The following is a 26,694-nucleotide window of genomic DNA, read 5'->3' on the forward strand; positions in this document are numbered from 1 at the left end:
AAAATGTGTGTCTGGTTCTCCAGGAAAATGCAGCCAGTATGAAGCTTTAGCTGACAGGCAAATTCACCAAAAGAGAAACTTGTTTTTAATAAAACCAGGACAATAAATTTTCTGCTTTTTGAAGTGGATTGATATGCTATGTTATCCCAAGTTAATAAATGGTTAAAATATCTTTCCTGTAGCTCAGCAAATTAATGGGAAATAAATATTTTCTGAATAAATAAATATATTCTGATACTGCCCAAAGATTCAAAGTGGGTTGCCTGCAAAACAGGAAGAACTAAGCTAAGGCTCTCTTCTACACAAGAAATATTGTATATTGGATTGAATCAAAACCCATAAAATTTCTCTGTTTTCCCTTTCTGAAAACCCATAAATTCATGACGAATCAATTGTTCATTGACTGCTGAGACAGACTTTTCTTTGGGAAAGGTAACAAGCAAAGAGAACAAATCTCGAGTGGCAAAATTAGTGCTCCAAGTCCACAGGAACACTCGCTGCTGGCAGGGAGCTGGCAGATGCTCCTCAGTGAGCGTCTTGGGGTCGGAGCCCCACGACACCTCTCCTGGTCTCCCTGTGACCAAGCAGAATTCGCTCACAGGGCAGAAACCAGCCCCTCTGTTTTCAGTTAGCTTAGCACTTACTGTAGGGTCCTCTCCGTTCTTCCAATGAGCAATGTCATGTATAGCTACCTATTTGTATAATAATGTATTTGTATTCTTCCTATATTGTCAAACTAATACTTGTCTGGATTTAGCTTTTTATTTTAATTTAATATGAAATTACATGCCATTACTTTCTGTAATAAAGTTTAATTCAGAGTACTGATGAAGACTAAGGCCTCTGGCTCTTAAAACTGGCCTAAGCACTCTTCTAAAGCTGTCCTGTGAGTTGGCACAGTTGGGCGTACTTTCTGACAGAATTCATGTTACTTACACAGCTTTCTGGTCACTGTTTAAAAGTCTTTTCGAAACCAAGTTGGAATGGCATCAGTAAATCTAGAGTGGGGTTCTTCTCGTGCTTTATGTCCTGTGCTTCATTCAAAGATTTTGAATCTCGTTGTTACATAAAAGGCAAAAGCTTTGGTGGAATAGTATCTCCTGGCTTAATCAGTACACACATTCTTTCCTTCTCTTTTATCTATCTGATTTTATCTATCTGGCTGATAGTATTAACCATATTTTAAATATTTATTTTAACATGTTCTGGGAGGTTTTTTGCTCTTGATAAAATAAATGATACAGGATTTTAACAATTTTTAACACTTTCAAAATAATGATAAGGAGCCTTTTTGATGACATTTCAATATCAGAATACGTGGAGGGTGACAGGCAATGCCTTTAGCCAGGAGGCAACAAGAAATACTGACTCAGTATGCAGGCCATCTCATTAGCATTTTGGATGATTTTCTGCATTTAATTTTCTGATGGTTTGTTGTGGAGGTGTTTACACATAGGAAAAAATCTTGTGTCTTTCCTCACGTAAACTCTTTTTCTGCCTCTGATATGAGGTTTGTATAGGTATCATCACTGACAGGGCTGTTCTCCGCTGGCTGAAAATCTGTAATCTCATTAGCAATAACAGAAATTGAGTTTATGTAACAAAAGGAGAAAAGATCATTAGTAATTTAATCACTGCCTGTGATAAATCCTGCTGAAGTAGAAACATTGGTAGCTTTTTCTTTTAACCAGAGGGTGTATCTTTTATGGTGCTTCAGAGATAATAGACAGTATGTTCTGTTTTATGAGGCTCAGAATCATAGTAATTAGACATCTGAAAGTCCCTTATGCACTTTGTGCCTCTGATAATTTTTTATTACTAGATAGTCTTCCCAGTATAGTGCTTAAGTCTTCCAGGAACTGTTATTGATTTTCAATTTAAGCATATTTTTTCTTGCTTCTTAGCTTTATTGCTGGTTTTAGCAATAGTTTTTATTTGACTTGAGCAGTTCTTTTCCCTCCTCCACTAAGAAATGTATACCCCATTTGTCTTCTCAAGAAATCAAGATTTTATTCTGCAGATCTTTCTATCAATTGGAATCCTTAAAACACTTAAAAGCCCAAGTTATATGCACAGCCCAACTAGTTTAATTGTACATGTAGCCATGGTGAGTGACTGTGGGAACGACCTGCTTGCAGTTACAAATAACCTTTAAAAATGAGGTCTTTTACCTCACCTTCTATCACCTGCTAACAGTTACAAGTATAGGAGGCATTAGAACAACATAGATATATTTATACTTTTATAGATGGCAAAGGATTTCACATGGAAATTAAAACAAAGGGTTGTAATATGGAATTGAAGACCATGTCATTATATACAGGATAAAATAGGTTGAATTAACACTGAGTAAGACATCATGTGTATCCCAGTCTTAAGGATGATCACAGAATGATTCCCAACTCTTGCTGGTATATTCTTCAGCCTCAGGTCCACCACTCATCTCCTTTCTGCTGTCTAGTGATGCCTGAGTCTATTTTCTGGGTCAGCTTTAGTGAAAGGCTGCTCACAGACCTGCTCCCTCCCACTTTGTCTTCTGTTATCCCTGCTTGTTTCCTTCCATGCACTTCTGTTTATAAACTTTTTTTGTTTGGTTGGTTTTTTTTTTCCTTCAGAGTCATGTACTTACAGAGGTCATTCTTCTACAAATAAGGACCTGTCCCACCTGCTTGCTCATCCAACAGATAACTGTAATGCATCAATTATACAAGCATCCTCTGTTATTACTCAGAAATTTGCATTCTTTGCTTGCAGTGTCAGCCTAACCTCACTGTCTTTGGATTATTGGTCATCGTGAGACAGAATACATGGAGCAAATGTCTTATTGAAAACTGCCTAGAATCACCTATTCTACCTTTTACTTAGTATCTTTGAGTTTAACGTCAGTTTTTAAGCTACTTTCGCTCCCATGGCAGATCTCAAGGTCCTTGCAGAATTACAAACTACCATTGGTTTTGGCATTATCCATTGCTAAAACCTCATTGACAAGCATTAAGGAGGAGACGAAAATAACCTGGAAGCTCAGGTCAGGTACCTTAATGTGCTGCACTGCAGTGTTTCAGAATATTGCTGCTCTTCTACCAGTAGACACAGATCAGCCCATGGAGCAGTGGGGTTTATGGTGTTACATACCCTCCTTTTTGTCACAGCGCATAGTGTGTGGTGAAGGACCCAACACAGGGACTTCAGGTCCAGAGGGACAGCCCTCATCAGGAGGACAGCGCTGCATGGCTGGAAGAAAGGGTTCTTCAAGAGTCATAAGAAGTTACTGATGGCTAGAAAATAGTTCAAGGAAGGAACTGGATATGAAAATCTGATTTTATTAAAAAAAAAAAAAGGGGTGGGATTAAAACATTATTTTTAGGAGTAGCTCTGTAAATCTGAAGTGGAGAAGAAGAGCTGAGTTTTACTCAGGACAAATAAACCAAGGGATATAGATGCTCTATTGCAACATCCTTTCTAAGTAATGAATGTGGGACTGAACTTTCTACCAATATGTATTTCTCTCTTGAAGCTCATTCACTATTAGCTTATTCTAATATTGAAATAAAATATTTCTTCTAACAATGTGTTCAGTTTCTCGTATATGAATATAATTTATTAGACGATTTCAAAGACTTTGATTCTTAAATTCTCTAAGACTGGACATGGGAAAATCTGTTTGCAGGATTTTTCCAAAACTGTAAAATACTACAGCTTTTTGGTGTATTTGTACTTCTCTACAGGATGTGCATCAGCTTCAATACAACATGGAACAGACAAGTTTGAGAGGACCAGACCCTCCTCTTCTGGTGAAATGTGTTTACCCTCAGGAGATCAGGACTGTGCAAGTAACACAGTACAGTGCAAAGTCAGATACTTACGTTCTACTAGTGGTTTGTCTCGCTGTTTCGTATTTGTGGCATGGTGGTGTAAAACAAGGCTCTTTACAGTAACACAAATCAAACAGTATTCTTGATTGCCCCCAGTCTTTGCTGGGTCCCACAGTTAAGGATGTGCTGTGAACTTGAAAACAACTGAAACTATGATCCAAGAGAAAACAAAGCTGAACATCAAAGAAGAGACAAACAAAACAGTGAAGAAAGAAAGGAAGAGACCAAGCACACTGAAGTCAGCTTTCAGAAGTAATTATAATGGACTGGAACTCACTTCTTATAAGCCACTTGAAAGCTGTTTGCTAATTATAAAACTATTTACAGGCCAGGTTGACTTCCTTTGCTTATTCCTGGGAGAATACAGATGGTTTATTCTTTAAGTAGCTGTGTCTGTTTGCTAGAAACCTCATTATGGTTTGCATGTTTTCTCCTTTCTCTGGTAAAGGATTTTAAACTTATCAAGAGCCTGTTTCTGCAAGTACTACCAAGTGAGCGAAACAGAGTATTCATGGTAATATACTATTTCTGACTTGATTTCTCAGTAGAATGGGAGTATTTTAGATTGTTATATTTCTACTTGCAGGCAGAGTTGCCCGGTGTTGCAGCAAGTGCTTGCATCAAATTCAGACTAGGTGCTGGAACTATTATTTTATAGTACTGATCCTCACGGTGATATTCCTCCTGGATGCACAAAATTGCCACTGCATGAAAGCATGGGGTACATTTGCATACATTAAGTGTATTCAGCTAAGCAAGTCAAGGTGGATAAAACTAGATTCCTAAATGCACGATCTCTGCAGTTCTAAGCACTTGTCAGTCTTACTGACTCGGAGATTTGTGGGTGGTTTGCTCTTACTAAGAGCACAACTGTTTTAATCATCTTAATCTTGATCTTAATCTTATTTTTCCTTCTGTTGTTTCAGTGGAACCTGTTCTTTATGGCAGAATTTTACTGGCCAGATGTATTCCACCTGTCTTTGGTGACTTAACAGAGACACATCAACAAGGAGCTTAGTTGTTGCAGGTCCCTGTGTAGCGAACAGGAAGAAGTGGTTATCTCTGTCTGCCAATTAATATTCTAGGTGTTGTAACATTGCTCTGGGGAAGTATCTTTCTAGCTCTGGCAGCTCCAGAGCGAGCCCGTGGTGCGTAGGCTTCTGACTTAGATACTACAGTGAGATTTGAAAAGTGGTATGGAATGCTTATACATTCTTTTGCTTGAAATGTCTTGGCCCATGTGCCTGCTTAGATTTAGGCATAAAATACTTGCCTCGTGATATCTGATATTTTAATAACTTGAAATAACATAGTGCCTATGTAAAGGTATTTAAAGAAGAATTAAGAATTATGGCTACAACACCTATAATTCCTGGAAGGAAGATATTTGGTTGCCAAAATTATTGTCCATCTGTCTTGCATTTTTACTAAATTTCTGCTTCTGTAATTATTTGGTTTCTGTTCCAGAACTTATCCTCCTTATTTAATATTGTGTTATGAACAAGGCATCATTAGCATACCTCACATCAATTATACATGAGGCTAAGGAAGCATTAGACACTGCTTAGACTTCTGTTCAAGTTGTACTGTAGATGCCAGGGTGAAAAGTTATTATTTACAAGATGATCCCCTTTAGTAGGAGTTAGCATGAAGTAAGGAAAGAGCATGTAGGTAGGAATTACAGAACCATTTTGTAATGTTCTAGATAAAATACTCATGTACCATCTGTGCCATGGGTTAGAACTCCAGATGAAAGTAGATATGTGAAAGGCAAATAGATGTGTTGGACTCCTCATTGTCGATCATGACTCACATGTCGTTCATCTTTGAGAAAAAAAGCCAATACTTGTCATTCGTATCATGCAGGTTGACACTATCTAAGGAAACCTTCTTTCCACAGTGAAGTATTGCATCAAATGCAATTACTGCTGTGAACCCTTCTCTGCCGCAATATGCTGGCAACCAGTCAACTGAATCCCAAAGCCGTCACAGCCCATTACAGCACGCTCCAAAATAGGCGGCTGCTGCAGTCGTCAGGGTTTCTCTGTACTTAATCTATACTTCTGAATTACTCCAAGGAAACTAGTTTTAAGCTATAACATTTTATCAGCTCTTGGGATGATGTAATGAGGTTTTAGTTTATTGTTGTCCCTTACTGTTGGTGTGTGGTTTTGTTAAGCAAAGCTGAAACACAACTGCATGTTTATTTAATGTATCTTAGAGTTAAGTTTATTTTATTTTTTGACTGTACTTTTTGGAAGAACCAGAGACAAACTCATAAAGGCAAGTGTGACTCTTTGCAGCACTTCTGTCTGTATTTAGTACTTCCAGTATTAGGAAATGTCTGTCTTCTTGCACAGAGCAAAAAAAAATAGTCATAAAGGCCAGAGATCAGTATGTAGGAGTAAGCTCACGAACCTTTCAGAAAAGTGCCTGGTTCACATTCATATTCATCCACAAGGATGAATCTCCCTCAGATCCTAAAAAAACAGAGCACCCTACAAAAGGAAGCCCTGATTTTCTTCCTAGTGGACGAAGAAGTGTTTTTACACTAAATTCAAATTAGTTCATAGAGAGACTTGGAATATTAATATCAAAATAATGAGTTATTAATAAATGGGAAGTGTTAAATGCACTGTGGCAGCCAGCATTTTAAGTAAACGACTTATTTTACATATAGAACATGTTGTAAGAGCCTCCTTCTGTAGCTAAGGAATCCATTAAGTTCCTCAGTGTACACTCAATTGAACCACTTGCTTACTGACACATATTTCTAATGAAGAATAATTGGACAATATAATAGGATAAAGATGTAAAAATCATTTTTTCTTTTTATATCCTCAATTTATAACAAATATTTTACAGACAAGTAATTACCTAGAGGATTATTTAACTTTAAAAGCATCAAACATGCCTATAATTAAGTGATGAGTTGTTCTTTCACAGTAGCAAACTATAAGAAGCCCCCTCAGCCACATCTGTAATGCAGATGCTGTGATGAAAACAGGAAACGATGGGCGAAGTACTGAAGACCCGGGCTCAAAGCCGCATCCAGAAGGGCTTTTGAAATTAAAAAAAGGATACATCAAAGTCCTTAGAACTAAGACTCAAAAAATACTGTAGGAGTGAGAAAGAAAGTGGTTGAGAAGGCCAGTGGGAACCATGCACATGGGGAGCCCACAAGCTTTCTCTGTGTTTTACATAAAGATGGTAATTTGGAACTGAATGATGATCGAACACTTTTGCTTTGTGTAATCGCCGTATATCCCAAGGAGAACCACAGTCACAAAGGTCTGTGATTATCTTTCTGTAAGTAACGTCTACCTTAAAACAATAACTCTCGTATCGTCGCTGCTTTAAACGACCTTGAGTGCAAATGACAGAAATAAGATAAACAGATGAGAGGCAGTTATCAACAGATCTGTGTCACATGGCAGTTTGCATTCACAGTGGTTTTCACAGACCTCAATAAATTGATTTAGAACTGGTTTTAATTACGCCAGTAGGACTGCTGTGCGCTGACAAGGCATCAGTTAGGCCTCAGTTTCTGTGTTTTGACATAGCCAAGGGGCTTTTAGTGTGTATGATCTCCCTGCGTATTATGCAATGTATAGGTGTGTTAACATACATTAGCAACTGATTAAGGTAGTGAGGCAAGTAAAAAAAAAAAAGCCTTATATACTGAGCCAGATTCTCTTCTCATTTATACTTACACAACTGAAATGGTTTGGTGTAATTGAGGAGTTACCCTGCCATCTGGAAAAAAAATGGCCAACAAACTGATTTTGTGAGAAATTGTATTTTTTTAACAATAGAGCAATATTAAGTAGAAATTTTTAAGAAAAAAAAACCCCAGGGCATTGATTTCAGATAATGTTTCATGATTACAGAAACGAGCTTGTTAGATGTGCAGTCTTAGGGAAAGTTAATCGTCTTTTGTCTCCCTTTCTGTAACACAAGTAGAACTGTCTCTAGCTCTTAATTTTTTTTAAGTTTTAAATTAGTGTCACATAGATCTGTGGCAGGTATAGGCAAAGAGCGTGTAATTTTAAAGATCTAAGTTGTATCTCTAATTGCATTTCCACTGCGTTGTTTAGACTTCTAAAGTCACAGCACGATCCATATGAATGAATGGTCTCAGATTCCACACCGTAACTTAGGAGCAGAAAACTCTACTCGCTTCCATGTGAGAGAAGCAGACTCCACATCAGGCCGAGATGTGGCACCAGCGAGGTCACCTTTCCTCTGAGGGAGACACTTTTTGAATGGGTACAAATCCTAGATGGTAATTTTGCTAGTATTTATTTAGATTTTACTCTACTCCATTGTGGAGTTGTAATTTCAGCAACAGAAGCTGACTGAAAAGGCCAACATGCGCTGCTTTATGGTAGACTCTGCTGTTTACAAATACAAATGGCAATGGAATCCAGTTCTCTTAAAGCACATTTGCAATAATTTCCCTTTTCAGAATGCACAGCATGAGTCGTCTGGACAGTAGATTGCTGAATTAATGCACAAGCTTTATACTGAAAGCTGAAAAAGTTATTACAAAGTGATGCTTATTTTTAGCACTTATCACCAGGCATTTTTATCTTTAACCTGTTTTGAAAACATTTACTTCGATACCTTTTGCAGCTCATGTGTAAACTGTGATTATTCCATCTTAGTTTGAGGCAATTTGCTTCACTTCTGGCAGCTGACTGAACACAGCAGCACTAGCTCTAAGCCCTAAAAACCCATATAATTCATCTTGGATTTTGCTTAACTGAAGTCTCTGTCTATCCTGCTAAATAAGAAAGGGGGCAGAGAGCATGTTCCAGGGCATGGGTCAAACAAGAACAATAACTCTTCCCCATCACACTAGATCACAGGCTCACTTTTCTTAGAAATTGTATTTTCTAAATGTGAATGTTTTACTAAGATGCATTCCAAGAAAAAAAAAACTAAAGAGGCAACTTGACTTGCCTTCACATATTTTTAGCTTACTAATATAGTAAATATATATGAGGCTCTCAAATAGTAATCCAACCTTACCATCGGTAGTAGCATCTGTGACAAAACCATTTTTCAGAATTAAACAGCATTTCCACGCAGATTTTCTTTTCCTATTCTTACACAAGGGAAGTGTGTATCTGTAGATGTTACATTTTTGCAAACTGCTCACTTCCCAATTTTGACTTCTAAAATTTAAAGCATTAATGGAACAAAAAGCAATCACGGGCTCTGACAGTTACTACTTGGATACATGAGGCTTTGAATAGATGAGAATTATCTCAAGAATGTTAGATTAAATCTCACGGTAACAGGATTGTGTCACCTTGGTTTTGACAGTGTTTTGGAGACTTTAAGGTTTGTCAACAATTCAAACTGTTTTCATATGTTTGTCAGCTAAATGGAGCTTTCAAATAATGTAAGCAGGTTCCAATTACATCTACAATATTTACGTGCAATTTCATTTCCATTTCATTCAGCTGGAACAATGAAAATGTGTGGACATTCACAATATAGGTATGAGACACCAAGTTACCAGCATTGCAGAGGAATAATTAAATTCTTTCCTCTGAAGTCAGACTTCCCTGAGACAATGGTATTAATATTAATGGTATCACTGCTTGCTGTAAGTAAAAACCAATCTAAATTGCAGCCCAGCAAGATGAAAGTATTCTAGTGGAGCATCAGGAACTCATCAACGAAGGCCAGATCTGCCAAGCTTCTATGCAATATTCGTTTATAGGATTAGGTAGAGTTCTAGTATTCAATAACCCAAAAAATGCCTAAAGAATTTCCTCTGTAGGAAGCACGAGAAAAAATCCAGAAATACTACTCGATTTTTTCAATCAGTGCTTAAAAATAACAACTTGTAAGTGCTTCTTGTTTAGTTCTTTCCCACCTGACATTCTGTAATTGTTTGGTAGGACTTTTCTCCCTTTCTTAAGTGTCATTCACAACCCACATCCCCAGTGCGCGCTCTGTCAGGTAAGTTTCCTTTTCAGAGAACAAATCACTGTGTTCTTGGATTAAGTTCTTCCCCACAGAAAAAACAGGATGCGTTTTTGGTTCCAACATTCAACAGAAATTTATGTCAGCTTCATGAAAACATAATACAAAAGACCCATCTTGCTATGTTGACATTACCTTATAAAACAAAGATACAGCATAAAAATTATGAGAACATTGTACAAATAAAGATCAGTGAAATGCTAATTAGAACAGAAATGTTTCATTTATATTGCTGTAAAAATGCATAAAGTGTAATCTACAACAATGTGAGGATATGCCAAATTTTATTCGTATTTTAAATATACAGATGATTCGCGAAGATTTATTAAATACAGCAGTGAGACTGTTATTTGAGTGGATTCTCCTATTATCCGTATTCATTGACTACCCAATTACAGTAGGTCTTTTTATTTCAGAAGGAGCAATGACTTCTGTAAAACTGTGTGCAACCTGAATGAGAGATTTGTGCTCAAAATACAACTTCAATGTTTCTGACGGGTGTTTAGTCCAGATACAGAATGACTGCTTGCTTTAGAGGTGTCTCTTGTATGCTAAGTTTCATGGTATAGTCAAGTCTATTTTATCAAAGAAGTCTGAGCTACAAAAGCTAAATATTTTTTATTGCTTTATACTATTAAAGTAATGTTATAAAAATAAAATACCAACATAATTTTCTTTACAAGAGGAAAAAAGCAGCTATATTATACTTTCCTCAAAGTCCACATCTATATAAAGTGTCCATTTAACTGAGGTAAAAAAACCCACTTCAAGAACCCTCATGTTCATGAAACATGAGGTCCTCTTGTTTTCTTTTACATTCACTGTAGCATTATCTTGAACGTATAACCCTCCTTTTGAAATGCACTTTAGCTACTTACTTGATGACTCCTGGTTTTTAGATCATCCATTCTACACGGTCATGTTACCATATGAATTATTCTATACAAGACACCAGCTATGTATCATACAAACAAAAGCGATGAATCTCAAGCTTTAGGAATACAATGCACCCAGTCTGCATAAGCACAGCCCTTGCAGGGCACAAGGAATACCTAAGCACTGGTTGGTGTTTTATACTCTGTGATCATAAGCAGATAAGAAATGTTTTCTCAGTAACAAGTTATGGAAAAAAAAACCCCAAACATCCACCACATACATATAAGCCTTCACAGTTGCTCCTGGTACAAGTTTTAGTTGTGAAATGCCCATGTGAAATGTTAAGACACTTCCTGCATAAAAAGAGGTTTCTTGTAAAACCATCCTGGATCCTTCCAAGTCACACCCAGGGTTTCCATCCATAAAAGAGTCGGCACAGGTTTTTCGGGTCCATGGCCTGCTGAATGAGGAGGTTCACCTGCCCCCCCACACTGAGCACTGTTCCCTCCTCAACACCCTTCAGCTTCTCCTGGAGTCTCATCAGAACACGCTCAGCCACTTTGTTAAAACTCTGGTCGTCACTGCTGGCAGAATAAGAGAAGAAAAACAAGAGCATCAGGACAGGGATCCTGAGCAATGGTCAGGAAGCAAGAGTATGGCAAGGCAACAGTGGAGTGGGCAGACGCCAAGACAAAAATCTCGCACCTAGCTTTTCTTTTACATTCTTGTGGATCAGTACTGAGCGTAGAGCTCATGTCAGCCTCATCCTCCGGTCTCTGCTGCAAATACAAGGCTTTCAGTGGGTTCATGGTCCAGTCGAAAAGAGGATCGTAGAGCAGCACCTACACAGTAAATAAACCACTGCTTAACTTAAACTGCTCATCACAGCTAGTCCAGTGCCCTAGCAGGAGAAGAAACAGCCGGCAACGCTCAAACTAACCACAGTATTAGGAGGTTGCTTGTGGGTTTTGTTATTGTTCTTTTTTTTTGTTTTAAATCAAATAGAATTGGACTAAAGTTGCCTCTTAGACAAGCGAACGATAAAACTGCATCTGATCATTTGCAGGTGTTTGTGTTGTTCATGCTTGACTCACTTTTGCACCCAGTCCCATCTCAGCAATGAAGACGCCATTTTTTTATACACTTCCAGGCACTAAATATCATCAGCTTTAATGCATAGTATAAGCTGCTTTTAAAAATTATTAATTACCCTCTTTGTGACTTATGCAAAGAAGATTTAATTCAATCAGCACTACTCACGCTAGGATTGTTGCACCATGGCTAGAAACATTTAGATACTGAAGAGGGAAAACTGCATATGCCTGAAATGGCCAGTGCCCACAGAAAATACAAATTGATCTTGATTTTATTGAAGACTACATCAGTTAACAAACCCGGCCAACACTTCTACACTCAAATTGAACAAAACCCCCCTACATGAACATTCAATATAGTAATGCATACAAAGACAAGAAACCGAAGATTTTCTGGCAGGTTACTATCAGAAGGAATGAAAAAATGCTCACCTCTACTATAGTCAGCAAAGCTTCTTGAGAATTTCTCATAACAGCCATTGTTTTCTCACAGCATCTAGAAAATATTTTACTGTATATTTAGGTTCTTTTTGGAAAAATTGAATGATTTTTCATCATTTAAATAATGGATATTTTCATGCTTCTTAGAGGTTAATTTTTAACATATGACTAACCTCTCTGCTATTTCAATTTTGGAAAAAAAAAGAACTGAGAAATTTAGAAATGTAAGACCAGAGGGAGACTGGATAGTTCATTGGTGGGAAAGAGATGACCTGTTTCACTGTCTGAAACAGTTCTATACAGAGTTACCCACCAGGTTAACACTGATGGTTGAGGTACACCCACGATGGCAGAACTGCTTGGCAGGATGGAACCGTGTGTGCCAGAGGTGCTGTGCAACACACCGGGGAATCCTGGCAGCATCCCTTAGCGTGAAGGGAGCAGATCCGGTACCAGACATGAAGCGATTCCTGAAGTCTCTCCCATGACTTCAGATATAGAAGCGGTTACCTACATTTGCTCCCAAGTAAACTAAGCTCGTGGAAGGAATACGGAGCTTTCCTTATGGGGCAGGTACTCCAGCGGAGGAGGGATGAGGCTCCTGTCTGCTTCAGGATGAGAACACATATGGCAACGTTAACTGACTGTGTTCACATCCAGTCCTGAGAGGGCTTACTTATGCACTTACTGTTCACTACAATTCAGTCTGGCTGAGGCAGAAATGGCATCTGCACCAGAGCCTTTTATACTGTATTTGCTTCAGCTGGAGCCAAACAATTAATGTATGGGATAAAATTTTCAGAAGCAACACAAAAGTGTGAATTTGACAACATCATGTTTAGAGCAGAAGTGGCAGTGACTGTTCATTCACAGGACAAAGGTATATTAGGAACAACTTGTTAATTGCTGCCTTACTAAGACAACACACTAGGTACTTTTCTAAAGACATGAAATTTGGGCTTTGCAAGCACCATGGTCATGAACATCACTAACGTCTTGAATGGCAGAAAAGTCCTGCATTTTAGGGCTCTCGGGTCATTCACAGGAGATATGACGAAAGTTGACAGAAACTCAGTCACAGTATCACAGTATCACAGTATGTTTGGGATTGGAAGTGACCTCAAAAGATCATCTAGTCCAATCCCCCTGCTGGAGCAGGAACGCCTAGGTGAGGTCGCACAGGAACATGTCCAGGTGGGTTTTGAATGTCTCCAGAGGCAGCCTGTTCCAGTGTCTGTCACCCTCACTGAGAAGAAGTTTCTTCTCAAATTTAAGTGGAACCTCTTGTGTTCCAGCTTGATCCCATTACCCCTTGTCCTATCATTGTTTGCCACCGAGAAGAGCCTGGCTCCATCCTCATGGCACTCACCCTTTATATAATTATAAACATTAATAAGGTCACCCCTCAGTCTACTCTTCTCCAAACTAAAGAGCCCCAGCTCCCTCAGCCTTTCCTCATAAGGGAGATGCTCCACTCCCTTAATCATCTTTGTTGCCCTATGCTGGACCCTCTCCAGCAGTTCCCTGTCCTTCTTGAACTGAGGGGCCCAGAACTGGACACAATATTCCAGGTGTGGTCTCACCAGGGCGGAGTAGAGGGGAAGGAGAACCTCTCTCAATCTACTAACCACCCTCCTTCTAATACACCCCAGGATGCCATTGGCCTTCCTGGCCACAAAGGCACAGTGCTGGCTCATGGTCATCCTGTTGTTCACCAGGACCCCCAGGTCTCTTTCCCCTACACTGCTCTCTAATATGTAATTTCCCAACCTATACTGGAACCTGGGGTTGTTCCTGCCCAGATGCAGGACTCTACACTTTCCCTTGTTACATTTCATTAGGGATCCTTTTGGGATTTTTCTGGTTTGCAGCTCAAATATACTGTGCGATTTATATTTTGCACTTTCAAAGTGATATAAAATATAAGATTCAAAAGAGGAAAAAGACTGCAAATTACTTACATAAAACTAAAAAGAAATAAGAGACAGAACAAAATGGTTCAAAGAAACTCCATCGCTCTGAATATATAGTACAACTCTGAAAGAAACACATAGTTCTGAAGGAAAAAAAATCAGCAGTCTTATCAAAGGATGGAATTCAGCCGTGGAGCCTTTGCAAGCACTGAGCCATTCCTGAATTCCACAAGAGGGTGACAATAACCCATTGGTTAGTGGAAAGCAGAACAATAATTAACTTGTAATTGGTCATATAATAAGCAACAGCATATGAGTTAGAGGACAGCACTTATGTTTGGATATTATCGGCAGAAATCTGAGTGTCCTCTCAAGCATCAGAACAATTAACATGTAAAAATCAGAATGCCTCAAGTAAAATTACTTCGCTGCCTCCTTACCCTACGCAATTTAGGACCACTCACCTTCTAAAGACTCCTTCCACGCCAGTAATACCCATTCCATCCACAATGTCCCTGGTTAATCTAAATGGAACCGTCTCTGGTGTGGGAAGGATTTTACCTTGCTCAAAAGCAACCCCTAAATAAAAAGATAAATGTTTAAAAAAATGTTGAAGTAGAGAAAATATAAGATTCTCTTGCCTGTCCCACTTACCCAGATCTATATGCACTAGTTCTGCCGTTTGTTCATCTATCAAGATATTCTGCACATGTCTGTCTCCAAGTCCAAGAATGTAGCCAACTAAAATAAAAAGGTATATTTACATGCCATAAAAAACATGGAAAATTTAACAAAGAGAAGATTACTAGAATCAGTGTAAGACGTGCAAACAAATTAAAAATGAGAATACTTCTTCCCATATGTATTCATCTTACTCCTGTAAAGAGTAAATGCCATTCTACAAATCCAAACAGAAAATGTTTAACAAATGCAACTGCAAAAAGGTTGTTCTCATATAGATGTGTATTGTTTCACAGCATTCTTGCCCCTTTCTCTCTGTAGATGGGTTAACCAAACAATTTCACAGCTTTAAAAAAAAATATATATAAAAAGCTAGTGCACAATAAAATTAGGTTTGTTACTAGATTAAGGTTTTCAACTCTGTTAAAACATTTGAGGCTACGGGTGAAATGAATACATGTTAAATCAGAACAACAGAAATAGTCCGGTAGAAACTAAAAAACACCTACCAGAACCTAAAAATACCAACCACTACAAGAAACAAAGCAATACAGAATTTCATTCTGGTTTTCTGTCACGGAAAGGGCAGGGGGATTAATCAGGAATCTTAATTATAAGAATAAATGTTAGTGTTCTTGCTGGCATTTTTTGCCCCCTACTCCCCCTTTTCTGACGTGTGACAAAAGCAGAACAGCCATTACCTCTGAAATGGTGGGAACTCTTTGTTTACAAAAATCTAAAAAGCCAATGTTCATAATCCAATACAATACCTATAGAAGAAGTAGCCACACTGCGAGTGTACGCCAAGCGTTTTTCAAACCACACAGCTGGATCCAGGAATTTTTCCATGCAGAAATAACGAAACACAGGCTGAAAGTTCTCACAGACTTCCATGAAGATGTTGTATTTCTCTTCAGAATGTTTCCTTTGTGCATCCTTTAAACAAATAAGAAATGTTTTCCCCAGGACTGCCTACTTTGAAAGGAAATTACCTCTTCATTTGAAAGAAACACATTCTTGCTTTCTACCCCTCTCCCCTCCATGAAATGCTGTTCTCACTCTTTCCCTCTCTCAGCTAGGAATTAGTGTCTCTTTTACAGCAATCATTAATGCACCTACCTGTTTTACTATAGAATTATGTTTTCATACACAACTCATGGGCTACATGTAAAAAACACACTCCCGTTTCTCTGGCTCAGCAAGTGTATCTATTCTGTATGTCTGTACAGATAAATGCATCTCGCTGGGAGATGGTTCCGCTGCACTTTCTACCTTTGCTTATCCGACGGCTCCTGTCACTGTGAGAAAGTCATTCTCACTCATTCACATGCAAAAGCTGCTCAAAGCCTAAAATAAATATACTTCCGTCGTGGTAGTACTACAGAGATTTAAAAGGAAATACCTTGCACAATCATGGTGACACAAAGTACAAGTAATTATTTTCTAAACGTATGGTGAGGTGGTTTGTGGAACTGAACTAAATCAGCTGAATCCACCCAGCAGCCACCTGTTATCAGAAGAAGGAACCCTCCCCTGCTTGCATCTACTGATACAGATATTTTTCCACCAGTTTAATGTAAAATTACTCTTATTTTGGCTGAGCTCTGTGAACTGACTCACTGTGGGGGGCAGAGGGTTCACAGCTGTCCCAGTGGAGAAGCCAGACTCCTTCCCCCTGCCTGATGGCAATTAAGACATTACAATAATCTCAGCTGCCTTCTAAAACCAAATTCTTATTTTTAACAACTAGTATTCAGAATTTTGGTTTAGTCATGAAAATAAAATGATTTTTCAATGCAATGAGAAGCATGACCAATATAAAGTAAATCTGTAAGATAACTTCATACTGAACTCTGTTGGGTCTCTGTAATGATAATTTTGGAATTCCAATAGATTTATATTCTAGAAAACAGTTCATGGATTCTTGGAGATTCAGCTGTTTTCAAATCCTTTCTGCATTTAGCAATTTTTGATTTTGTAAAAACTCTTCTCAGGCTGCATTTAGATTAGTCTGAAGGTCTATTAATTCCATGCCACTAGTCATATTCATTATTATACACTAAAAGCATACTACATAATTCTCTGTTAATACATTAAAAAAAAACCCCTAACCCTCTGTGTAAGAGAATATGAGCCAGATATTTTTCTTAATTTAATTATTTTGACTCACCATCATTATTTTCTGACACTGATAACTGGAGTAATCTTTTGGCCTATATCTCTTGTGAGCTCCCTCTTCCATGTTCACCAGAAACTCGCCGATGGGGGTTGTTCCTGAGCACCACTCCAGAACCCCACTTCTCTGAGAGAGGGGAACCACCTGCAAAACAAAACCGCTGCTGCATGGGGGAGAGGGATACACATACGGCTATGAATACACACACTGCAAAGCGTTGTTTAAAAAGGACCAAGCCATACAGCTGACCACAATATACGTTCTAAAGACACATGTATGCATTTATAAAATACGCTCAATGTTTTTCTATCAAATACTTGCAAATTTCTTCCCATCCCAGAGAATCTTCCTCTAAGGACTTCAGTACAAGTTATGATTATACTCAGTTTGCATGTTTGTGCCAGTATTCTGGGTGACCTGTGATTGCCAACAGCTTCTTCTGCCGGAATGGGAATTTATGTGCAAACCGCACATAAAAAGTAAAACCAAGAACAAACACGTGGTAGCTGCACGAATGTATTTGGCTTGTTTCAGTCTGCTTCCCACCCAAGGGAACAGCTTCTCACTTCTTAACTGGCTGCATTAGTCACCTCTGTTGCTCTAGCAGATGGAACTGGCTGGAATGAACAATCTCCTGCCCTCAGAAAAACAGCTACTGCCTGTTTTCTTCCATGTTCTTTTCTTATGAAAGTCTCTTCATCCCATAGTGCAACCCTCATTCACTTTTATCCTGCCCTCATTCATTTTCACACACATAAAAATCTGAGTCTTCACTGAAAATGGTTCAAAAAGTGTAAGTCTAACTCCACCTGTGAACTCTTAGAACTACGCTGGCAGGTGAGACAACCTCCTTTAGAGATTCTGGAGTGCACACTCCTCATTTGGCAAAGACAAGAACTTTTACTTAGGGAGCACTTATTCAGATGTCACCTTCATAGCTATTAGTATAAAGTCAAGCACATAAAATGGAAGGAGGAAGGGAAAGTTCCTGTTCAAATACATTTTCTGCATTCACAATACGAATTTATTCCTATATCCCCAATTCCAACAAAAACAGTTCTGCAATTCAAATTCTGCATGAACAAACCCTAGACGGGACTTCTGGGTTCAACTGTAAGGAATACTGAAAGATTAAAATTAATTATTAATTAACTAAGGAATATCAAAAGGCTTTAAAAAAAAGAGATTTAATAAAGAAACTTGTATGCTCAAGTTTAATGACTAGCAACTTAGAGTTCAAGGGCAGTGTATGACTTAATTTATTTTCAATTATAAGTTCATCCTTTTTTTAAGGATTTGGAAAAAATCCGATTGTAATAATTGTAATTATGACATTGCATTAATTGTTTATTCCATATCTTAAGGAGCAGTCACTATTTCAATAAAACATAAATAAACACACTTTTATATTGTCTTTAGGTTAAAAAGAGGAGAATGGGGAAATAGGCTTTATCTGTAGCATTTATTGCTCTGCTGCAGCAGCTGTTCAGGATTACCTTGTATCTTCGGATTGTTAATTTTCTCTTTCGTGTTTCAGTGTTTTGCTGGAGCAATGTATTGCACATCTGGAAAACCTGCTGCATAACAGCATCTTGTCTCAGGTCATCACGCCCCTTTAGCATAAACAGGAAAAGCAGTTAAAAAACACTTTTCAGCATCCAACTTTTTATTCAGCATCTTAAAAAAATTACTTTAAAAAACTGTGGAAAACACAAGTTACTTTTCCACAATAATCATAACAAAATGTAATTCACAATTGTTTTTTCTCTATGCTTGGTTTTCTAATAGTGCTCAGCTGATTAAGCAGAACCACCATTAACTTAAAACATCACCTTTTTCTTCCTTTTTTTGACAAATGCTACTTGACTGAGGTTTCAATCAACCTAAATGTCTTATGGTACCCTTTATAAAAATTCACCACATTTAGCAATGCAGCACTCAGCTGAAGCAGCATCAGTTGGTGCTGCAGTTCTGACTACTGGATGCAGATCTAGTGACCCACGTTTCTCTTTAAAACTTTCAAACCTGCCCCATACTTAACAGCAAAACAGAGCTCTTCCCGCAGCTGCTGAATGTTACATTCAAAGACAGACAGAATGAAATCAACTGAGTTTAAAAAGAAATACATGGTTTTTACATGTTTGTGTTTCTATGTGCATGTTTTTAATTGTCTCTGAATAGTAACTTTTTATAAAGGAAAGAAAGGAAGAAAAAAGGAGGTATTTAACACAAAATGTTTATGGCTTTTATGAGCCGTACACTCCAGGTCACTAGTTGAGACATGACCATGCAAGGTGCAGGCCTGGTACTTGTCAGGTAAGCTACCATATATTACATGCATCATTGAAAAATAATTTAAAAATATTTAATATGATGACTTATTATTGTATTTACATACTATTATTTATTACTTATTATTACTTTGTAATTTCCTTTATTAAAGCATTCCTGAACTGAGAAAACTGGCACTGAACTGTGAAAAGCATGCTTATGGTACAGAAGTGATACATGATATATGATACATGAGAACTTAAAAAACTCCAGCATGCCAAATCTGAGATGTCATTACAACTGACAGAACCTACCTTAACCAGCTGCCTCCTTTCTTTACCATCTGATCCTACACAATCGATTATTTTAGGCAGATTCATGCCTCCTGCTAACCGAAATTCTGGCTTAAAAGACATAATTGTCACCAAATTCTCATATCGTCCTGTAGGATCCACCTGAAAATATAAATTAGTTTAAAACTAACACAAATATTACCTCAATTTGACTCAGAAAAAGTAGTAACAAGTTGTTTGCAAACCTCATTAGCAGACTATAGGCTAAATATTAATATGAGCATTCTATCATCTACAAGGATAACACTCAGAAAGGGTACAGAAACATGCTGAACAAAGGAGTGAGTTGGATTCCTCTGTGTTCCCCTCCCTGGGAGAGGGGACCGGGTGCTGCAGGCTTCACCAAACAAGCTCTGACACAATTCCAGCCCATCCCAACCAGCATTCTCTCAAGAAAATGTTCATGTATAGTTGGGGGACACTAGGTTTACATTAGGCTGCAAAAGGACCCAATCTACAATCTTAAAACTGTTGCAAGCTACAGGATCTGTATCCTCAGCCATCCTCCAGATGCTCAGGCCACAAAGCAGCCCTGCTCAGGCAGCTGTAAGGAAATACCACTCAGGTATTCACACCACACACCTCCAACTATTTCAGATAGTTTGCATTGGAGAAGAAAAGCAAAGCAAAGGACAGTCGCGTCGTACAAAACGGCAACACGTGGGGCCAACGGGAGCCCTGCAAACAACTGCTCTTTAGCATGAGTGGCAATTTCTGGCCTCTGAAGTCAAATAGTGCGATGTCCCTTAGCTTGTTTTATTTAGCTTTACAGACATAGCCTGAGGCACTTCAACATAGGGAAGTCTGGCTTCGTAACACGTACATTTTAGGTGGCTGGTGCAAAAGGCAACCCTATGCTACTGAAATGGATATGTTTGCTAGGAAGAGCATGTGGCATCCAAGTGCCCATGCACCCATCGAATCCACCGCTTATGCTAATGGGAACGGATTATTCCCCATTACTGAATGGTAAAAAAATATGAGGTGGCTGTTCAGGAACAGCAAGAGGTGTATCTTAATTCTCACAACTTTCTGGATGTAAGCGCCTCCCTGAAGCTCTGAGCTAGCACCTACAAAACAAGATCCTCCCTGTGATTCAGGTAGCTGATAATGAAAGACTGGTCAGCGGTAAGAGCGGCAAAACCACCTTTATACGATAAGCCACTATCCAGCAAATTTAAGATTTGGGGTCAAGGTCTTCCAAAGCCTAAGGAAAGCATCTCACACTGCATCTCCCTCCTGACAGGAAAGTAGCCCTGGCAGGCTGTCCTGTAAAGAACGTGGGTATCTGATCAAGAGATAAATGCCCTGACTGCCCTTATAAAAGTTTGAAGTTGATTCTAAGACGCGATATTATAAAGTATATTTGTTTCAACGTCAGTCACCTTAATTTCCATGGTAGGAACAACAACATCCTTCAAGTTCTTCAGTTTAGTAATTGGCTGGTCAGTTGGAATCCTTATTCCTTCTGTAATTAAAAGGAATTCATATTTTAAAATTCAGAACTATAAACATACATCGAAGATCACAAAAAGCACCTTCAATTGCTTTTGCAATCCCAAACCTCACTGCATGCTTCTGTTGAGCTGATGAAGATGACTGCAGGACAACCGGAGTTTTCTGGTGTTTCATACTCAGAAAGTCTGAACCTTACAATGCAAGTAATTCCTATGACTTTAAATCTAGACTAAGTTCTACATTTATCAAAAACTGGGCACAGTGCTAGCACAGTATCTCCTTTGACTAAATATCTAGAAATCTGCATTTTAATCCAAGAAAACAAAATATATCTTCACTATTAAATAGAGAAATAATTTTCCCAAGACTTACTTCTTTGAGTTTTCCACGGGGTAGCATCCAGATTCGCTAAAGTGATGTAAGCATCACAAAGTGCTTCAACGTCTCGAACCATATGAGCTCTCTTTTTTCTTACGATACTGATTATATTGCGAGCAGCCTCCATTCTGTCCTAAAAAATGCCAATGGAACACAAATATCAGATCTTGCAAACGAATGATGTATCATAACATGCAGTCAGATAAGTACAAAAGAGATACATCCTACGAAAACAGAGAAAATGGTAATAATGGACAGCCCTTTGTGATATGAACAGAAGTAATGTGAAGAAAAGTTCTGTGTTGTCCAATCTGAGATAATGAATACAGTAAAATATTACTGGGGATGGAGAGGGAGCAAATCTGTCCAGGCAATGTGCAAAAAACCTGCAAAAATTCTCCAGAAAACCGGTCAGGCAGTTCTGGATGTTCTTCCACCACCTTCCTGCTTCCATCATTTCCTCCCAAATGAAGAAAATGCCTGTGTGCAAAAGGCAAATCTCTGACCATGCGGCCCGTCTGTGCCTAACTCTGAGACTTAGCTGAGTCCAGCATAATCCTATTCCTACGAGTGGGACCACAAAAGAACTACGAATCTCAGAAAAAGGCGAAAAAAAGCCAAATAAAAAACAAAAATGTGGTGAAAAACACATCGGGGGCAGAGAATGGAGGGTGGGAAAGAGGGTAATGAGAAACAACCGTGTCAGGCCTATAGTGATGGGGGAAAGAGGAGGCATTAATCTAGATATGAGATGATTCCAAAACAGATGGTATCATTCAAAGCAGAAAAAATAATTCGGTATGTACTTTTAACAATGAACCCACTCAAGTCTTTGTTGCATCTAAAATGCCTTTTACAGAACCACATGTCAAGGACACCTATCACAAAACTCTTTGCAATAGCTGAGACTATTTGTTGCAGGAAACAATCATGTTTTGTTCAACCTCATAATTACTTCTTCCAGTAATAATTACCAAAGTGTGCACAAAAGGAAGCGTTTTTTTATATTAAAAGTACTTTTTTACTCCAACTCTTTCTTAACAAAAATCAGCTGATGACCTGTACACTAAAATACGCTTATATATATATACACATATATATATATTTATAACAAAATGAAATTAATGAAGACTGAATGTGATTAATAAAATAGAAATTTTTGTAGTCACCACATCAAGCTGTGAGATTTCTTTCGGGGCATTTTTAATTAAATTATTTCTTCTTTTTGCATCTGGTTTTGTGAGGAGTTCATCTTTGTTAGCATTTGCCAAAGCTAATATTATAAACAAAGCATGATGCGGATGATCCAGTGAAATTCTAGACATTAGCTGTCAAGGAAAATGAAAAGATCCCATTATTAAAATCTGTACAGAAGAAAATAAATATTTAATTAACATTATTAATTCTCTTGAACTTCTAAGGTTTCAAATAAGAAATAAAAAGTAATACTTAGATGGTATTTCCACAACTAAAATATGCTCAAAGTATATTCCTATACCTGCATACGACTATTCTGATACAACAAGAAAATCAACTAAGTAAAAAGGTAAAAAGTCCCAAATCCTTTCCCATCACTACACTTATTTTGCATAATTCATTTTTAATACGCCTTTATCACCTACATAACTCTTTTAACTATAACTGCACAATGAAAGATAGATATCGTTTAGAAGCATGTACTACTAAGCAAAAAAAATGCTATCTTTAGATACAAAAAGCATACATTACTTTATTCAGAACTTCGTGAAATCCGAAACCACCCATCATCTTGGTTCCCATCCGAGCAGCCAGCTGGTACATCAGAGGCAAAAACTTGTATGAAGGGATCTTCTCTGCATTTTCCTGTAATAGGGAAAATTCAGTTAGAAAGCTGTCCTAAACGCCAAAATAAAACTGTAATCATAAAATACCAGGTAAGGGCTAGAATTTTGGTTTTGTATGTTTTTTTTAAACTGAGAGTAATCGTTGCGGTGTGATCAAATGACAAGCCAGCGAGTGTCACATCATCTGGCTCCATGTCTCCTGAATGCTACAAGTCCATCACAAGAAAACCACTATTTTCTATTCTAATATAACTGAGCTTAGATATATTGATTTAGAATCCATTTCTAGACTCTGTGTTGAGAGACAATTCTAATAACAAAGAAATACAATCTAGTTTCAGACAAGAAACAATTGTGTGTTAAAAGTATAAGTAAAGGAGCACTTAGTGTTTTTCAAAGTTAATTATAACACAAATAATTAAACTAAACAGATCTCCATTATAAAAAGATCATTTAGGTAACAATCAACAGATTTCCTGCATGATCCCAGAAATGACAGAACCAGCCTGAGAATGAGAACTCTGCTGGTGCTTGGTTACTATGTTATAGAGACAATCTAAAACCATATCCTGTCACTTAAGTAAATATAATATAAACTAGAACAATGCACTAAAGGATGTTGAAGATGGGTACTATCCAAGGCACATAAAGAACAAGGTGACAACAGTGAAAGATCATGAGACATGCTTAATCATACAGACCTGTCAAATTAAAATGCTAAATTCAATTAAGTTAAATTAAAATGCATTGAGAATGACAACTCTCACTGATGAAAGCTAACAGATGATCAATGACGACTGAAAAAAGCAAGTTTTGATGGAAAAGTTAAGGAGATACATAGGAAAACATACTGCACAGCACTGTAACACATCTTCTAGAAACACAGGAAGAGAAAGAGAAGATGGATATTTTAATGTCAAAACATAATAAGGAAAAGCCACAGCAGATATTTACCTTCATCATTTCATTGACTCTATCAACTCCAGAATTTTCAAGCCACAGCGAACAGAGTCGGAAGATCCACATATTATGTTCTTCTCCACTCAGTAAACAGCTGATGTAGTTCTCCACAGCTTTACACAAGAAACGTTTACGATCCTCAGTGAGGGCTTGGATGGCACACTCATCCAGTTCAAGTTCTCGCTGGACCTTCACTGTATATCTGTGTGAACAGACATTTTTAACCAATTGTCTCTTAATGAACTTACAACCCTCCCTACGTCTCTTGCTTACTAATCTAACTTTTTGTTAAACTTTCTTTGTATGTACAAGTACATAAAATAAACAACTGAGAAACCAAACTGTGGGAGCTACCACTCTACATTCCCTGTGGGACCCACCACTCCAAGTAAATTTTCAGTCAATGTCTTCTTTCTTTTTTTCATTATTTGATCTCAATACTGGTCTAAATGCGAATATCCAGTACAGATCATTGTGTAAAGACTTCAACTTCCAACTTTGGTGAAGTTCAATTTTTTTCTGCTCACTGCTCTTCTGAAATCTTTAAGAGTTCTGTATTAAGATGAATTCTACACTTTCACCAAATGCGTAAGGGAGAAAAATCTCAAATATTTATTTTTTACCTTGTAACATTATCTCTGTCAAATAAACGAATCAGATAAAGGGAATAAATGTGAATTTGGCCCGTGACCATGCATGCTGTTTAACTGTTGTAACACTCTGGCTTAGTTTTGGCCCACACTACCTTGCGCTCTCCTAGACCATGTTCAGGCACAGTTCAGAAACTATTCGAAACAAGCACTAGAATTTTGGCCACTATTTTGTGAAAAGAAGGGAAAATGCAGCTGAAGAGATGTAAGCCATGCTGTACCACTTGCCCAGAGGGACAGAGGGACAGAGAACTAGTAAAGATGGAGCCTTGGATGGCTCCATAGCAACCACGTCTTCATGGGAAGTCCCACCTATTCGTCTGAACTCTGCGCTCCCTTATGAGGCCGATCTCCTCCTTGGCCTTCTTCAGTAACGCTTGCTTATTTTCAAACTCCGAGGATTTCATGTAATTTTCAATTCGCTGGTACTGATTATCCGAGAAACGAGCCAAAGACAGGAAAGCCTTCATCTTTCCTTTCTTCAGCTCGTCGCTGCTGTCTCCACTGTGGCTTGTGGCAATTTCCACAGCCTAAAAGGGAAGTTACAATAATGGTAAGATGGATAATTGGATTAATAGTGCTGCAAAATAATTGATTAAACTCTGTTAAAATGGAAACACAGAATGTTTGAGGTTGGAAGAGATCTCTGGAGGTCATCTCGTCCAACTCCCCTGCTCAAGCAGGTCCATCTGCTCAAACAGGTTATTTAACGTTGCCTATGATGGGATATATATGCATACAAAATAAAATCTACCAGGCTGAATATTTTTCTCCTAAGTGAATGTAATCTTTGAGGAGTGTTTCAGTGCAAACAGTCAAAAAGATCATCCTGTTTGAAAGAGCAGTAATAACCAGACAGGAGTCTCCTACAGCTAACTATCTTTTAGAGTAACCAAGCATGAATTTTTACAATAGTTTTACACCCTTAAGAGATAGTGAGAAAAAAATAAAAGCTAAACCAAAAAGTGACAAAAAGAGAAGAAATTAGAGGTGAAAGTTTAATCATCAGTGTGACGAAACCATGAAGAGAGTAATAGAGAAGAGTAACTTTGTAGAGTTTCAGAAATTAGCATGAAATAAACAAACACAGGCAAATACTAATAAAAATGTTCCTATTACTAAGAGTTAAAAAAAAAATACAGTACTTGGAAATGCAAGTACAAGACTTTCCAGTTCCTGGAAAGAGACTGTTGCAAACACAACTCCCATACTGAAAAAACGTTAAGTGAATGATCTGTTCCCAAGAAGGAGAGAATGTGGATGGGATGGAATGGGAAAGGGAAACAGGACTAGCAGTCATTACTTCTGTCCTTTTAAGCCAATATTACACAAAATTTCACTGTGAACTATGTAAAGCCATATTCTAAATATTTTGAATATTCTGAAGATAACAATGTTATACAAGACTAGGTGAAACTATAATATTTTTATAAGAAACCATATTTTCAATACAGAAAAATAAAGAAAATTGTAAGAAGAAAAAAAAAAAGTAAAATTTACTCGACATTTTAAGGACATATTTTAGCACAGCATTATGTCAAAGACTGCATATTTCAAAGACTGGATGCACCTTTTCTAAGTATTTCTGCATGATGACTGTAGGGTTTTCCAAGCATGTTTCTGCCAACCAGGTTCCACATAGCCTCAGACACTCTGTATACATCAATTTCAGATGAGGATCATTCTCGACCTTTACGAAAGCAAGTTTTAAGACAACAAAAAAAAAAAAAAGAAAAAGAGGAAAGTAT

The 26,694-nt window shown here is 37.8% G+C and overlaps 1 protein-coding gene across 1 annotated transcript in view; it reads right to left on the reverse strand.

Moving 5' to 3' along the window:
* Positions 1-11,148: 11,148 nt before the first annotated feature.
* ATM (ATM serine/threonine kinase) overlaps positions 11,149-26,694 on the reverse strand; it is a gene marked incomplete at its 3' end in the record, with an annotated part of 67,071 nt that continues 51,525 nt past the window's right edge. The window contains exons 48-63 of the mRNA XM_080340536.1: positions 26,517-26,636; positions 25,259-25,476; positions 24,291-24,498; positions 23,242-23,355; positions 22,683-22,841; positions 21,508-21,646; positions 21,063-21,145; positions 19,639-19,779; positions 18,550-18,666; positions 17,048-17,197; positions 15,648-15,813; positions 14,851-14,937; positions 14,661-14,775; positions 12,275-12,338; positions 11,454-11,590; positions 11,149-11,332 (exon numbers count right to left, since the gene is read on the reverse strand). Coding sequence (XP_080196662.1) covers positions 11,149-11,332; positions 11,454-11,590; positions 12,275-12,338; positions 14,661-14,775; positions 14,851-14,937; positions 15,648-15,813; positions 17,048-17,197; positions 18,550-18,666; positions 19,639-19,779; positions 21,063-21,145; positions 21,508-21,646; positions 22,683-22,841; positions 23,242-23,355; positions 24,291-24,498; positions 25,259-25,476; positions 26,517-26,636 — 2,202 coding nt within the window. The remainder of the gene's footprint in view (positions 11,333-11,453; positions 11,591-12,274; positions 12,339-14,660; positions 14,776-14,850; positions 14,938-15,647; positions 15,814-17,047; positions 17,198-18,549; positions 18,667-19,638; positions 19,780-21,062; positions 21,146-21,507; positions 21,647-22,682; positions 22,842-23,241; positions 23,356-24,290; positions 24,499-25,258; positions 25,477-26,516; positions 26,637-26,694) is intronic.

This window comes from Nesoenas mayeri (assembly GCF_963082525.1).
Source record: "Nesoenas mayeri genome assembly, chromosome: 1".
NCBI lineage: Eukaryota > Metazoa > Chordata > Aves > Columbiformes > Columbidae > Nesoenas > Nesoenas mayeri.